The sequence below is a fragment of the Musca domestica genome, unplaced genomic scaffold, assembly GCF_030504385.1.
Source record: "Musca domestica strain aabys unplaced genomic scaffold, Musca_domestica.polishedcontigs.V.1.1 45, whole genome shotgun sequence".
NCBI classification, from domain to species: domain Eukaryota; kingdom Metazoa; phylum Arthropoda; class Insecta; order Diptera; family Muscidae; genus Musca; species Musca domestica.
The window spans coordinates 2151551-2164039 of record NW_026712335.1 but is presented as its reverse complement, the minus strand read 5'-3'; the positions used below and the strand labels follow the sequence as shown (position 1 = coordinate 2164039).

The 12489-nt window shown below is 40.7% G+C and overlaps 1 protein-coding gene across 2 annotated transcripts; it reads right to left on the bottom strand.

Annotated features, from left to right (window-relative positions):
- Positions 1–1025: 1025 nt before the first annotated feature.
- Positions 1026–9689, bottom strand: LOC101894202 (basic proline-rich protein). 2 transcript variants are annotated; one of them, XM_020035602.2, is made up of 3 exons: positions 9468–9689; positions 2532–4632; positions 1026–2501 (listed from the first exon to the last, which is right to left on the bottom strand). In XM_020035602.2, exons 1-3 carry the CDS (start codon positions 9468–9470, stop codon positions 1330–1332), a joined length of 3276 nt encoding a protein of 1091 aa, XP_019891161.2. In that variant the 5' UTR covers positions 9471–9689; the 3' UTR covers positions 1026–1329. The 2 variants fall into 2 exon arrangements, with proteins under 2 accessions (XP_019891161.2, XP_005180168.2); XM_005180111.4 differs by having other exon boundaries at positions 1026–4632.
- Between the last annotated feature and the right edge of the window lie 2800 nt (positions 9690–12489).

Below are 12489 nucleotides of genomic sequence, written 5' to 3'. Positions count from 1 at the left end.
GGTACTTGATGGAGTGGACTGATATTGTCCATTACCGCACCTGGCCTAGCGCTGATGCAAATATTATGATCTGCAAAGTTGGAGCAAAATCGAATTATCCTTTCCCTTTCAGTGCGGGAGTTAACGTTTCCAGGAGGAGTGGACCGATATTGCCCATCTCCGAACTCGATTTAAGTTTGATTACGATGTACAAAGTTTGGACCAAGTCGGATACTTCCTTGTAGAGTTATCGTTCGCACCAGCCAGCCAGACAGACGGACATCCCTAGATCGACTCCAAATGTCCTGAAACGGATTTGGTCCAAAGTTATCCAGGGTCTAAAACATTTACTTTGATGAAGCACGTTTTGGCTGTGGTCAAATGATATATTCCCTCTCTAGCCATATGTCTGGGGGTATAAAAATTCAGAAATTGGACGATAACTTAACCTGTATATAAAGCTTCTAATCGCCAATTACAGTGACCGTTGCTGTTAACGATCATCGTTGACCTACTGATATTTTTTCAACAGATCGCTTCGTTGAAAATTGCTGCTACGTGAGTTGAGATGCTGTGGTCAGTGTGTCCATGGGGCTAGCCGGACTGCGTTCTCAACGTTGTGGGCCAACACGCAACGTAAACGCAAACATCTAACATCGCAGCATCGCTCATAAACTATGGAATTAAGCGAAAATTCTCATCATATTTGTTTTTTATTAGCTGAAACTTTAAATATTTGTATTCTTGTTAGTGTGTGTGTGTATTTTGCACATTAAAGTTGAATTTTTTCACAAAAAATATATTTTTGCTGTTGCTGAGATGGATGTTGCCGCCTTATTACTTGAGGCCGTCATTGCCATAAATCATCAAATATAAACAACAACAACAACGGCCAATGGCCTCTTGACAGCTGTCATACTTTGCCTTGTTGCTTGTGGTACACGATTTTGGTCAAAAGGTCAAGAATTTCACATAAACCTCCACTTTGGAGTTCTAAAACTTGAAAATGCCAATGATGAGCTAAACACAAAAATAAAAACTCAAAATATTTTAGGAAAATTATTTTTTATTTATATTTATTTTTCTTTTATCAAAAATACATGTCTAGATATATAAAAAAACAGTGGCTGTACATAAATAAAAGTTGTGTTTTTCATTCGGCTTGATTTGTTTTTGATGTGGTTTTTCGTAATGGAAGTTCAAGGTACTAGAGTTTGGTTAGCATTGATTCATTCATTCGTCAATTTTCAAAGTTTGTCGGACTGTCCTTGTGCGTTTGTGGTAATACTTGGCGCTTAATTGGTACGGTTGAGTATGTCTCTACATAGCTAGGGTTAGAACTGGTCGACCTTAGTACTTGAATGGTTTGCTGGGTTTATTGTAGTTGTAACCATCGGGTCCCAGTGAACCGGAATCCTCACCGGTACCAGGTGCTGTTCCTGGATATGAGGGCTTTTGTGGGCCAGGGTACGAGGGCTGTTGGGGTCGCGTAGTCTGTGATCCAGGATAGGATGGTTGTTGAGGTCGGGTAGTTTGAGAGCCGGGATATGAAGGCTTCTGTGGTTGTGTTGTCTGTGATCCAGGATATGATGGCCGCTGGGGTTGGGTGGTTTGTGAACCGGGGTATGATGGCCGCTGGGGTTGGGTGGTTTGTGAACCGGGGTATGATGGTTTCTGTGGACCAGGGTATGATGGCTGTTGAGGTTTCGTTGTTTGGCTTCCAGGATATGATGGCTGTTGTGGTTTGGTGGAAGGATAGCTTGGTTTGGGTTGGCTAGATGATGGTTCTGGATATTGTGGTCCCGATGGTCCTTGAGGTTCGGGTGCTGGGCAGCCAGGAGGAGGACGTTGACCTGGTCTCAAAGGAGCTGAGCAGTCAGGCTCTGGCTCGGGGCATCCAGGAGGAGGACGTTGACCGGGTCTCAAAGGAGCTGAGCAGTCGGGTTCTGGCTCAGGGCATCCAGGTGGAGGGCGTTGACCTGGTCTCAAAGGAGCTGAACAGTCAGGTTCTGGTGCTGGACAGCCGGGTGGAGGACGTTGACCTGGTCTCAGAGGAGCTGAACAGTCAGGTTCTGGTGCTGGACAGCCGGGTGGTGGACGTTGTCCCGGTCTCAATGGGGCTGAACAGTCAGGTTCTGGTGCTGGACAGCCGGGTGGTGGACGTTGTCCCGGTCTCAATGGGGCCGAACAATCTGGCTGTTGTGGTTTACTTCCTGGACGTGGCTTATAACCATTTGTTGGTGACACTTCGTTTCCCTCAGGGGGCAAATATTCAACACCGGGTTTATCTGAAGGGAACTGTGGTTTCTGTCCAGGTCTTCCAGGTTGCTGTGGTCCGGGGCCAGGAGCAGGGCGACCAGGTTGTTGAGGGCCAGGACCTGGGGCTGGACGACCAGGTTGTTGAGGACCAGGACCTGGGGCAGGACGGCCAGGTTGTTGAGGTCCAGGACCAGGGGCAGGACGACCAGGTTGCTGAGGACCAGGACCTGGTGCAGGGCGGCCAGGTTGTTGAGGGCCAGGACCTGGGGCAGGGCGGCCAGGTTTTTGAGGACCAGGCGCGGGAGCTGGACAGCCAGGAGGAGGACGTTGTCCTGGTCTCAATGGAGCATTACAGTCCGGCTCAGGTTCGGGGCAGCCCGGTGGAGGACGTTGGCCTGGTCTCAATGGAGCGCTGCAATCGGGTTCAGGTTCTGGGCAGCCAGGTGGAGGACGTTGACCAGGTCGCAAGGGTGCACTGCAATCTGGTTCTGGTTCAGGACAGCCAGGTGGTGGACGTTGTCCGGGTCTCAATGGTGCAGAACAGTCAGATTCTGGAGCCGGACATCCTGGTGGAGGGCGTTGTCCGGGTCTTAATGGAGTCGAGCAATCAATTTGGGGACGCTGTGTTGGTGGAGGCCTTGGTTGATATGTTGGTCCTGGAGGAACATACGATGGACCTGGCGTTTGAGGTTTGGGTCCAACAGGCGTTGCTGGTGTTGGATAAGGTTGTTGTGGCCGTGAAGATGGTGCCTGGGGTTTCTGATCAGGAGGTAAATATTCCAAACCTGGTCCAGGTCTTCCAGGTTGTTGAGGTCCAGGGCCAGGTCTGCCAGGCTGTTGAGATCCAGGGCCGGGTCTTCCAGGTTGTTGAGGTCCAGGGCCAGGTCTGCCAGGCTGTTGAGGTCCAGGGCCGGGTCTTCCAGGCTGTTGAGGTCCAGGGCCAGGCCTTCCGGGTTGTTGAGGCCCAGGTCCAGGTCTACCGGGTGTTTGAGGTCCAGGTCCAGGAGCTGGACATCCTGGTGGAGGACGTTGTCCCGGTTTCAATGGTGCTGAGCAGTCAGGCTCTGGTTCAGGACAGCCAGGTGTAGGACGTTGACCTGGTCTCAATGGTGCGGAGCAGTCAGGCTCTGGTTGAGGACAGCCAGGTGGAGGACGTTGACCGGGTCTCAAAGGAGCATTACAATCTGGCTCTGGTTCTGGGCAACCAGGTGGAGGACGTTGGCCTGGCCTCAGTGGTGCGGAACAGTCAGGCTCAGGTTCTGGGCAGCCGGGTGGAGGACGTTGTCCCGGTCTCAAAGGAGCAGAACAATCAGGTTCTGGTGCTGGACAACTGGGAGGAGGACGTTGACCTGGTCTCAAAGGTGCTGAGCAGTCGGGTTCTGGTTCTGGGCAGCCAGGTGGAGGGCGTTGGCCAGGTCTTAAAGGAGCATTGCAATCAGGTTCTGGTTGCGGGCAGCCTGGTGGAGGACGCTGACCAGGGCGCAGTGGAGCTGAACAATCTTGGGCAGGGCGCTGCGTTCCAGGTTTGCCAGGTTGTGGTTTTGGTGGTCCATAACTGGGTGCAGGAGCGGATGGAGTTTTGGGAGGTGGCAAATAACTAGGACCAGCACCAGTAGGTCCTTGTGGTCCTGTGGGGCCTTGTGGTCCTGTGGGACCTTGAGGACTAGTTGGTCCTTGTGGGCCAGTTGGACCTTGAGGTCCAGTACCTGGTCCAGATGCAGATGGTCCAAAACCAGGCGCCGAAGGTTTATAGCTAGGTGCAGAGCCTGGACCAAAACCAGGAGCAGGACCAGATGGTTTATAACTGGGAGCCGAGGGCTGTTGTCCTGTAGGTCCGAATCCGGGAGCTGGGCCAGATGGTTTATAACTAGGAGCTGATGGACCAAATCCTGGAGCAGGTCCAGCTGGTTTATAACTTGGTCCTGAACCAGGTTGTTGTCCAGTTGGTCCAAATCCTGGAGCTGGTCCAGAAGGTTTATAGCTTGGCGCCGGTGCTGAAGGTTGAGTATCGGTTGGCTCATAACCAGGTGCTGGACCCGATGGCTTATAGCTGGGAGCAGGAGCAGAAGGACCAAACCCTGGAGCAGGACCCGATGGTCTGTAACTTGGACCACCAGTTCCTGGTGCAGGTCCCGATGGCTGTTGACCTGTTGGTCCAAATCCTGGTGCTGGACCCGATGGTTTATAGCTAGGTCCAGATGGTCCGAAACCGGTACCTGGCCGTTGGGGTTTGTAGTCGTTATCTTCTATGCCATTACCGGAAGGAGGTTGAGGAAATGGCACTGATGGCTGTTTGTAATGATAGCCATCTTCACGGAGATCTGTATCCAAATGTGAAACGTCACCATAAACACTGACAGCGGCCAAAACCGCTATCAGGCAAATGAATAATTTCTGAAAAGAAAAAAAGGGCAAATAATTGTGTCAAAAGAGTAAGGGTTTAATTAAGGGAAACATTGGAAATAGTTTGAAAAAATGAAATGCAGTCAAAATAGTCCGTCAGTTAATCTTTTGTCTCCGTTTAACTATAATATTATACCATTAACTATAATATGGTATGGTATCCCATGGCCGGCCCCACCCGCCTCTAGCCTTTACTCACTAGATTTTATTTTTGATTTATTTAAAAACTCAAATTTCGGTAATTATACATTTTCATTAACTTTTTGTTATCGTTTCTGTTGACAAAAGATTGACGGACGAATGTTATCTCTTTAAATTGGTCGGAAATTCATCGTTATTCCAATATTCTTGTCAATCACAGATTTTGTGTGAAAAAGACACACAAAATCTGTGATTGTCAAGAATGTTGACTTTAAACTTCGGATTTCTAAATATCTTTGTCAATATTGAATGTGGCAAGGGTGGAAATGCGAGCGTGGAAAGGCGAGTATGGAAATAGAATACCCCACCAAAAATTGTCAAAATTTTGAAAGGAACAATTAGTTGCTGATTTTCCCAAACTCCACACATTCCGTTTTTTTTTCTATGTGAATTGAAAAAGTGTGTGTATTTTTTGTTAAGAAGGATATACTGGGCTAGGACTAGAAGGACATTACGTAAAATTTTTGCCAATAGTGTGATGTAGCTCTCTAACTGAATCGCAATTACTGACTGATTGATTGAGAATCAGTCATGGTGGTAGGCGTGTGTTGTGGGTTTGTTGGATAGACGTACTAAGAGCATACGAAAAATACTAAAAATTTAATACTTTATATTGGACAAACGGAAAGAGGTTCAATTCTGATATTTGGACTGAGAGTCACTGATAATTTGACAAATTTACTAAATTGTGTCAAATATTCCAAATTTCATTGAAATCGGAAATCTAGAGCGTGCATAAAATAGGTAGATCAACCAATTTGTTTTAAGGTTACAAAAAGTTCTAAAATGGTACCGTTCTGGTATTATGTGAACAGGTTAAGATAAAAAATTGAAATTTGGTATGAGAATCAAGGTTGGAAAGTAAGGTGCGCACTGTACTAAATTGTACTCAGTTTGGAACATTTTAGTTCAGGGTGAACGAATGAGGGCGGAATTTCGAAATTTTAAATTGGTGTCCGTATTGGTTGTAGGTTTGTGATGAAGAGGTGGTTTCGGAACTGTGTACTACAAGTGCACGAAAGGTACTTAATAGTACTATATTTGGTACAATTTGGTATTGGGTGAACAGATAATGCCTAACCTTTAAAATTTGGTATTGAGGACACTGTTCATGTGTAGCCTAGAAATATGGAGATGGTTTTGAAATTGTGTACCCAAAATATTTCGAAATGTACTGAATGGTACTTTATTTGGTATTGGATGAAGGAAAAGAGCTGAAATCCCAAAATTTGGTGTTGAGATCTTTGTTGGTATGTTGAACTGAGATATGTAGGTAATATCGGAAATGTGTGCTATGGTTGTACGAAAAGTACTTAATAGTACTAAATCCGATATTGGCTGATGGTATAAAGTTGTAATTGCGAAATTTGTTATTGAGATTTCTAGGATTGAGATATGAACAAGGTATTCTAAAATTATACGAAAAGTACTAAATTGTACTAAATTTGACATTAGGTAAAGAAATAGAGTTGAAATCCTAAAATTTGATAAAGATGATACTGTTGGTGTCAATGGTTTAGATATGGAAGGGATACTGAAGGGACTTAACAGGAATAGTTTTTCAGATTTTTTTCCCTAAAATTCGCAATTTTTTGTAAGGACTTCCTGACAAATATTCGTTGATTTTGTGAGAAAGATGATTGATTTTGTAGAATATTTCAAAGCGTTCAAGTTAAAAAATCACGAATTTTTTTTTTAAAGATTTTAAGAAATTTCTCCTTCTGATTCTCCAAGGATATACTCTCCAAAATATGGTGGTGTTAAAAATATATTTTTAGGAACTTCCTGGGCAAATGTCTCATTTTTTTAAGAATATTCATTGGCTTTGTAAATAATTACGACTTGTGCCAGAAGCCAGTGAAATATTCCCTCCATCTAATATAGAAACAAATATTAGGATGTGTGAATAATTGTAACAATATTGTAGTCTTCTGTGGGGAAAGGTACCAGAAGGAATGGGTCAGATCTTTGGTTGAGAAAAAAAATAGATAGACCAAGTTTGAAAAGAATCGCTGACTTTTTTCGCAAGTTATAGTTATTTATATATTGAAAATTGTGACCATAGTGAGTGAGCTGGTCCCACATTTGAAGCAGATTTTGCCTGAGCGAAAATATTGGGATATGTAAAATTTGCCGAGAATCGGATGCTTAATTTCCATTTATGATCGTCAGGGATATTCGAAATGTTGACCCCTTGTGTGGGAGCTACTAGAAGGAATGGACTGATGTTGCACCTTAAATAGTACTAATAACAAGTAAAAAAGCAGCTAAGTTCGAAATCCGAAAACTACCACTTAAATGAAAACCGTTATATGGGGACTATACGAAGACGTGGACCGAATATCGGGGGGTACCGTTATATGGGGACTATATGAAAACGTGGTCCTGCATACGAAATTTTTTGCCCTAAGTTGTAGTTAAGATCTTCCAATACGAAAGTTGAAAGGATTGCGGTGAATAATGTTGCTGAAATCATCAAAATACCGAATATCGGGAGGTACCGTTATATAAGTGCTATACGAAGACCTGCATACAAAATTTTCTATCATAGGCTGTAGTATACAGTACGAACTTTAGATATGAAATTTGAAATAATTCCGTTAAATAATGTCGCTAAAATCATGAAAATACCTGATATGGGTGCTACACGAAAACGTAGACCAACATGGCCCATTTACGAACTTAACCTTCCTACTGGTAAACTATGCATGTATGCAAAATTGTAGCCTTCTATCTCAATTCCTTCGAAAGATAGTGTGATTACAACAGAAAGACATACGGACAGACAGATAAACAGACGGACATCGCTAGATTGTCTTAGAATTTTACGCTGATCCAGAATATATATACTTTGCAGGGTCTATTATGAATATTTCGAGGAGTTGCAAACGGAATGACAAAGCTAATATACCCTCCATAGAATGGTGGAGGGTATAAAAATATTAGTTTATGCAATGCTTTCAGAACACCTGATTGATCCTTTCTTGTTCTGACGGACACCCTAATACTGTTTCAAATGTTCCATTTGGTCCAAACAGGCCTAAGGTATATACTCTTTACTTCAATGACGTACGTTCTATCCGTATTAAAGAATTTATACCCTCTGTAGCCATATGGCAGAGTATAATTAATAGACTGAGATTATGCATTTATCGGCAAAGCGCCTGATATAGTTCAAGAATCGTGGAGTTTTGAATATCTTCAAAGGACCTTTAGACTAAAAATGGTGTATTTTTCCATTATAATTTTTTAATCCCAACAGTATTCTAGAATTTTATATTATAATAGTTTCGGATGTTTTCCTGACAAAGGATACTTTTTCTAAAGGACGCCAGTTCAAAAGTCGTATTTTTTATTTAATATCCTTTGAGCGTCCTTGAGGTATTTTTATTCTTTTTAATCTGAATATCATTTTATGATTCGAAAAAATATTTAATGTTATTTTCAAATTGGTTTTTCCTAATTGAAATTACTGTAGCAATAAAATTTTTCATTGAGATTTTTATCGTCATTGAATAAACCAACAAAGTGCTTAACAAAATATTGCAATGTTTGCAACAAAAAACGACAACAACAATAACAACAAAAAGAATTTGCAATTTATTAACAAATGTCTCATTTAGAAACAAGTGATGCCATCAACTAGCCCAGTCAAGCTAAGCCAATCACAGCATTGCTATCAGCAGCATCAGCATCATCATCAGATCTCAGAAACTGCAGTCTGTCATAGGTATCCATTAGGGGCAATTTTCCACAAAAACACACACACTCGCACACACGAAAGAAAAACTAGCGACGTATGTATGTATGTCTTAAAAGCCCTTTTTAGAGGCATTATAAAGTCTGCTTCCACTTTTTGAATGAATGATAATGACGACGACGATGATGATGCCGATGCTGAGGCTGCTGCAGTGGCTGCTGATGTTAATGTTGTTGAAATATCATTAAATCACTTCTAAACACAATTGCAGCAATAGCTCACAGACATTCGGCGAGACGTAGATCGGTATGGTAGATGAATTTATTTAACATCCCCCCACCCTTCTCCCCCTAACCACTTGCATTCATCTTCTTCGTTGCCATAATGCATTCTCATATGAACTTAGAGATCGTTTTTTTTTTTTTTTTTTTTTTTTTTTGGAGGTAGGAGTGTGGATTTATTTTGGGCATTGTTCCCGTTGTTCTTTTTTTTTTGGGAAATTTTGTCACGACTTTGAATTGGTTGGAAAACTGTTTTTTACCCACAATGACGTTATGATGCAGTGTTTTTGATTTTCTTAAGAGTTTTTCTTTTTTGGTAACGGATTCTCATGTTTGTTTTAGCCATGTGACTTTGCATTTGTTTCTCATGACAATGTCTTAAAAGGGATTTTGTAATATTTCAGTTTATGCGTTTAGGTTGTTGTTTTTTGTAATTTTCATTTTTATTCTTTGGTCATAGATGGATGATAAGTTCATCATCATCATCTTCATCACAAAATGTCATCTTCGATTACCACATAAATCACATCACCGAAATGATACACTGAGGCAGGCTCACACAGGAACTGGTCTCAGAATGAGTCTTCAATTTTTTATATCTTTTTTTTTGTGTCTCTTTTTTTGTAATTATTACACCAACTCACCATTTTTTCTTATAATTAAATAAGTTTTTTTTATTTATTTTGCAATTTTATAGTTTTTTTTTTTTCTATTTGTTTTGTTAGATTTTTTTATAAATCCATAAACTTAGCCAAGTGATTTAAGCGAAGATGCCGCGTTGATCCCCGTTTTATTGATTTCTAGCCAGACCGTTTTGCTGCTCGTTGTTAACTGCTAAACTTTGAAAAGGCGAATGATGCATTTTGAGTTCTCCCTTTGCCAATTTATATGAAATCCGTCAGAAGGAATTTCCGAAAACACAAAACAACCCAAACAAGCGCACAGAGGCTGGCGCAAAAAAAAGCGCCAGTCAGCAGCTATCAGCTACCACAACAGCTAGCATTTTTTTTTTTTTTTGGTGTGTTTCTAGCAAGACGCTCTTTGCTACTCCCCGGTAGTAGTCCTCAGCTATTTTTTGTTGTTGTACGCTGTCGTTTTCGTTTCGTTTTTTTTTTTTTTTTCTTAACTGCCAGCCCCATCATGAGTTATGTATGTGGCGTGCGCTGCCACTTTGTGTGTCTCTTAACTTGAGAGATTTACGTTTTCATTAACTCTTTTTGGTTTCACTTTCGTATCATAAAGATGCTTCTCCATGCCTCCATGTATTGGAGCCGGTGTTTTAACCCGGACTTAGTTGTTGGTTTTGCTTTAGGTATTTGTACAACGCCAGGTAACAGCCTCAACATCTCATCTCCCTTAGTTTTGATGTGTCTGAGGGGTTCCTCAGATCTCTTTTTTTGTTTTGTTATTTTCTTTAGCTTACTCATAGTTTGTCTAATGTTTTGTCTATTAGCTTGAGTTAGATGAACTTAGGCTCCCTTCTGAACTAGACGTTGTTTTTTTTTTTTTTGATATTGCACCGGTGCACAGTATTTTTCGAGTGGATCAGATGAACATAAAATTACTATTCAAAAACAAGTGAAAATTATATAATTGTAAATATGAGCTATTCTTTTAAATTGTGGTTAAACCAGTATGCGGTTCGTGTATTTACTACATTACAACTTAGTTGAAAAAATGAATAATAACGGCCTTAAGCTTCGTTTCGAGTTGGTTCCAAATCTGCGAAATTAAGAATTATTATTACTTGCTTAATATTTTGGGGAACCAGCCCTTTCAATATAAAATAAAAATATTATTCCATAACTTATACACAACTATCCTTTTTTTCAAAAATGTGTTCTACTTATTATACCCTAAAACAGTATGTGTTTGTTTGAGTATGATTGGGCCAAAAATTATGTAACACCTCGAAATATTGATGCTCACATAGCAATCTTACCATCTTGCCGAGCTAAGTTGATCTAGGTCCAATTTGAAATCATACTACAGGTCGCAATTATAGCAGGATCTTCACGAAGTATTGGGTGGTTCAAAAGGACCAAAAAAAGAAAATTGTCTGAAGTTTGCAGTCGCTTTACAGCTATCAATTACAGACCAACCGACGCGGAGTTCAGCATTTTAGGGGTAGAAGTCAATCATTTTGTTTTGTCTTCGGACAATATTTATGTAAAAAATAATAATAAATTCACTTAACCGCGAATAATTTTAATTCCTGTAAAATCACAAATACCCAAAAAAGTCATTCTGAAAATTACATTACATTACATTACATATATAGAATAAGTAATAAAGCTGGAAATTCACCAGGGGCGAACTTTGAGTACCCTCCACCATTTGGAAAGAATTTACAATTTTCAAAAATAAAATCCGTTAAAAATTCTGTTAAAATCATAAAAATACCGAATGTAGCCGTTATATTAGGAACTATACGATGACGTGGACCTGCATAGGCAATTTTTGTCATAAACCATACAATATTCAAATGCGAAACATGAATAAAAAAAATCGGTGAATAATGTATCTAAAATCATCAAAATTCCGAATATCGGGAGGTACCGTTATTTTGGAGATATACGAAGACGTGGACCTGCACAGACAATTTTTTGTCTTAGGCTGTAGTATTCATTACGAACTTCAAATACCAAATTTGAAACAATTCCGATAAATAATGCCGCTAATCAAAATACTGAATATCTGGAGGTACCGTTATATGCGGGCTTACGAAGACATAGATCTTAACAGACAAGCTCCTGTCATAGGCTGTAGCATCTACTACGAACATCAAGTACCAAATTTGAAACAATTCCGGTGAATAATGTGGCTAAAATCAACAAAGTACCGAATATCGGGAGGTACTGTTATATGGACCTGCACAGACAATTTTCTGCCTTAGGCTTTAGTATCCATTTCGACTATACCAAAACGTAGACCTACGTGGTCCATTTTCAAAATAAAAAATCGTGCATAATATACATTTGAGTAAAATTTTATCAATCTACTTCATTTCGTCCGGAAGCTAGAGTCATTTCCGCAGACGGACATCGCTAAATCGACATAGAATTTTATGCTGATCAAGAATATGTATACTTTGTGGGGACTAAAATATATATTTCGAGGGGTTACAACCGGAATGACAAAATTAATATATCCTCTATACTATGGTGGAGTGTATAAAAATATTATTCCACAACCTATGGTGTTGGTTTGAGTATGATTAAGTCATAAATTATATTACACCTCGAAATATTGATCCGCACATAGGATCTTACTATCTGGCCGAGCTAAGTTTATCTAGATCTAATTTGTTAGAACACAATTTAGGGTCAGTATTGAAGCCTAGGGGAGATGATCGAAAAATATTTAGGGGTTCAAATGGACCAAAAAAAGAAAATTTTCTGAATTTTGCAGTTGCTCTACAGATAGCAATTATAGACCAACCGACGCGAAATTAAGCATGGGTTTTAGATTTTAGGGCTGGGTAGACACCTACCCCTTACTTTTGTCATCGGACAATATTTAGCGGGTAAAAAAGACCGTAACTTTTATGTAAAAAATAACAAAAATTTCCACTAAACCGCGAGTAATTTTAATTCCAGTGAAATCACAAATCTCACCAATTCGGAAACACCTCTTGCCAGAAAAAGATAAAAATCTCCAAAGCTT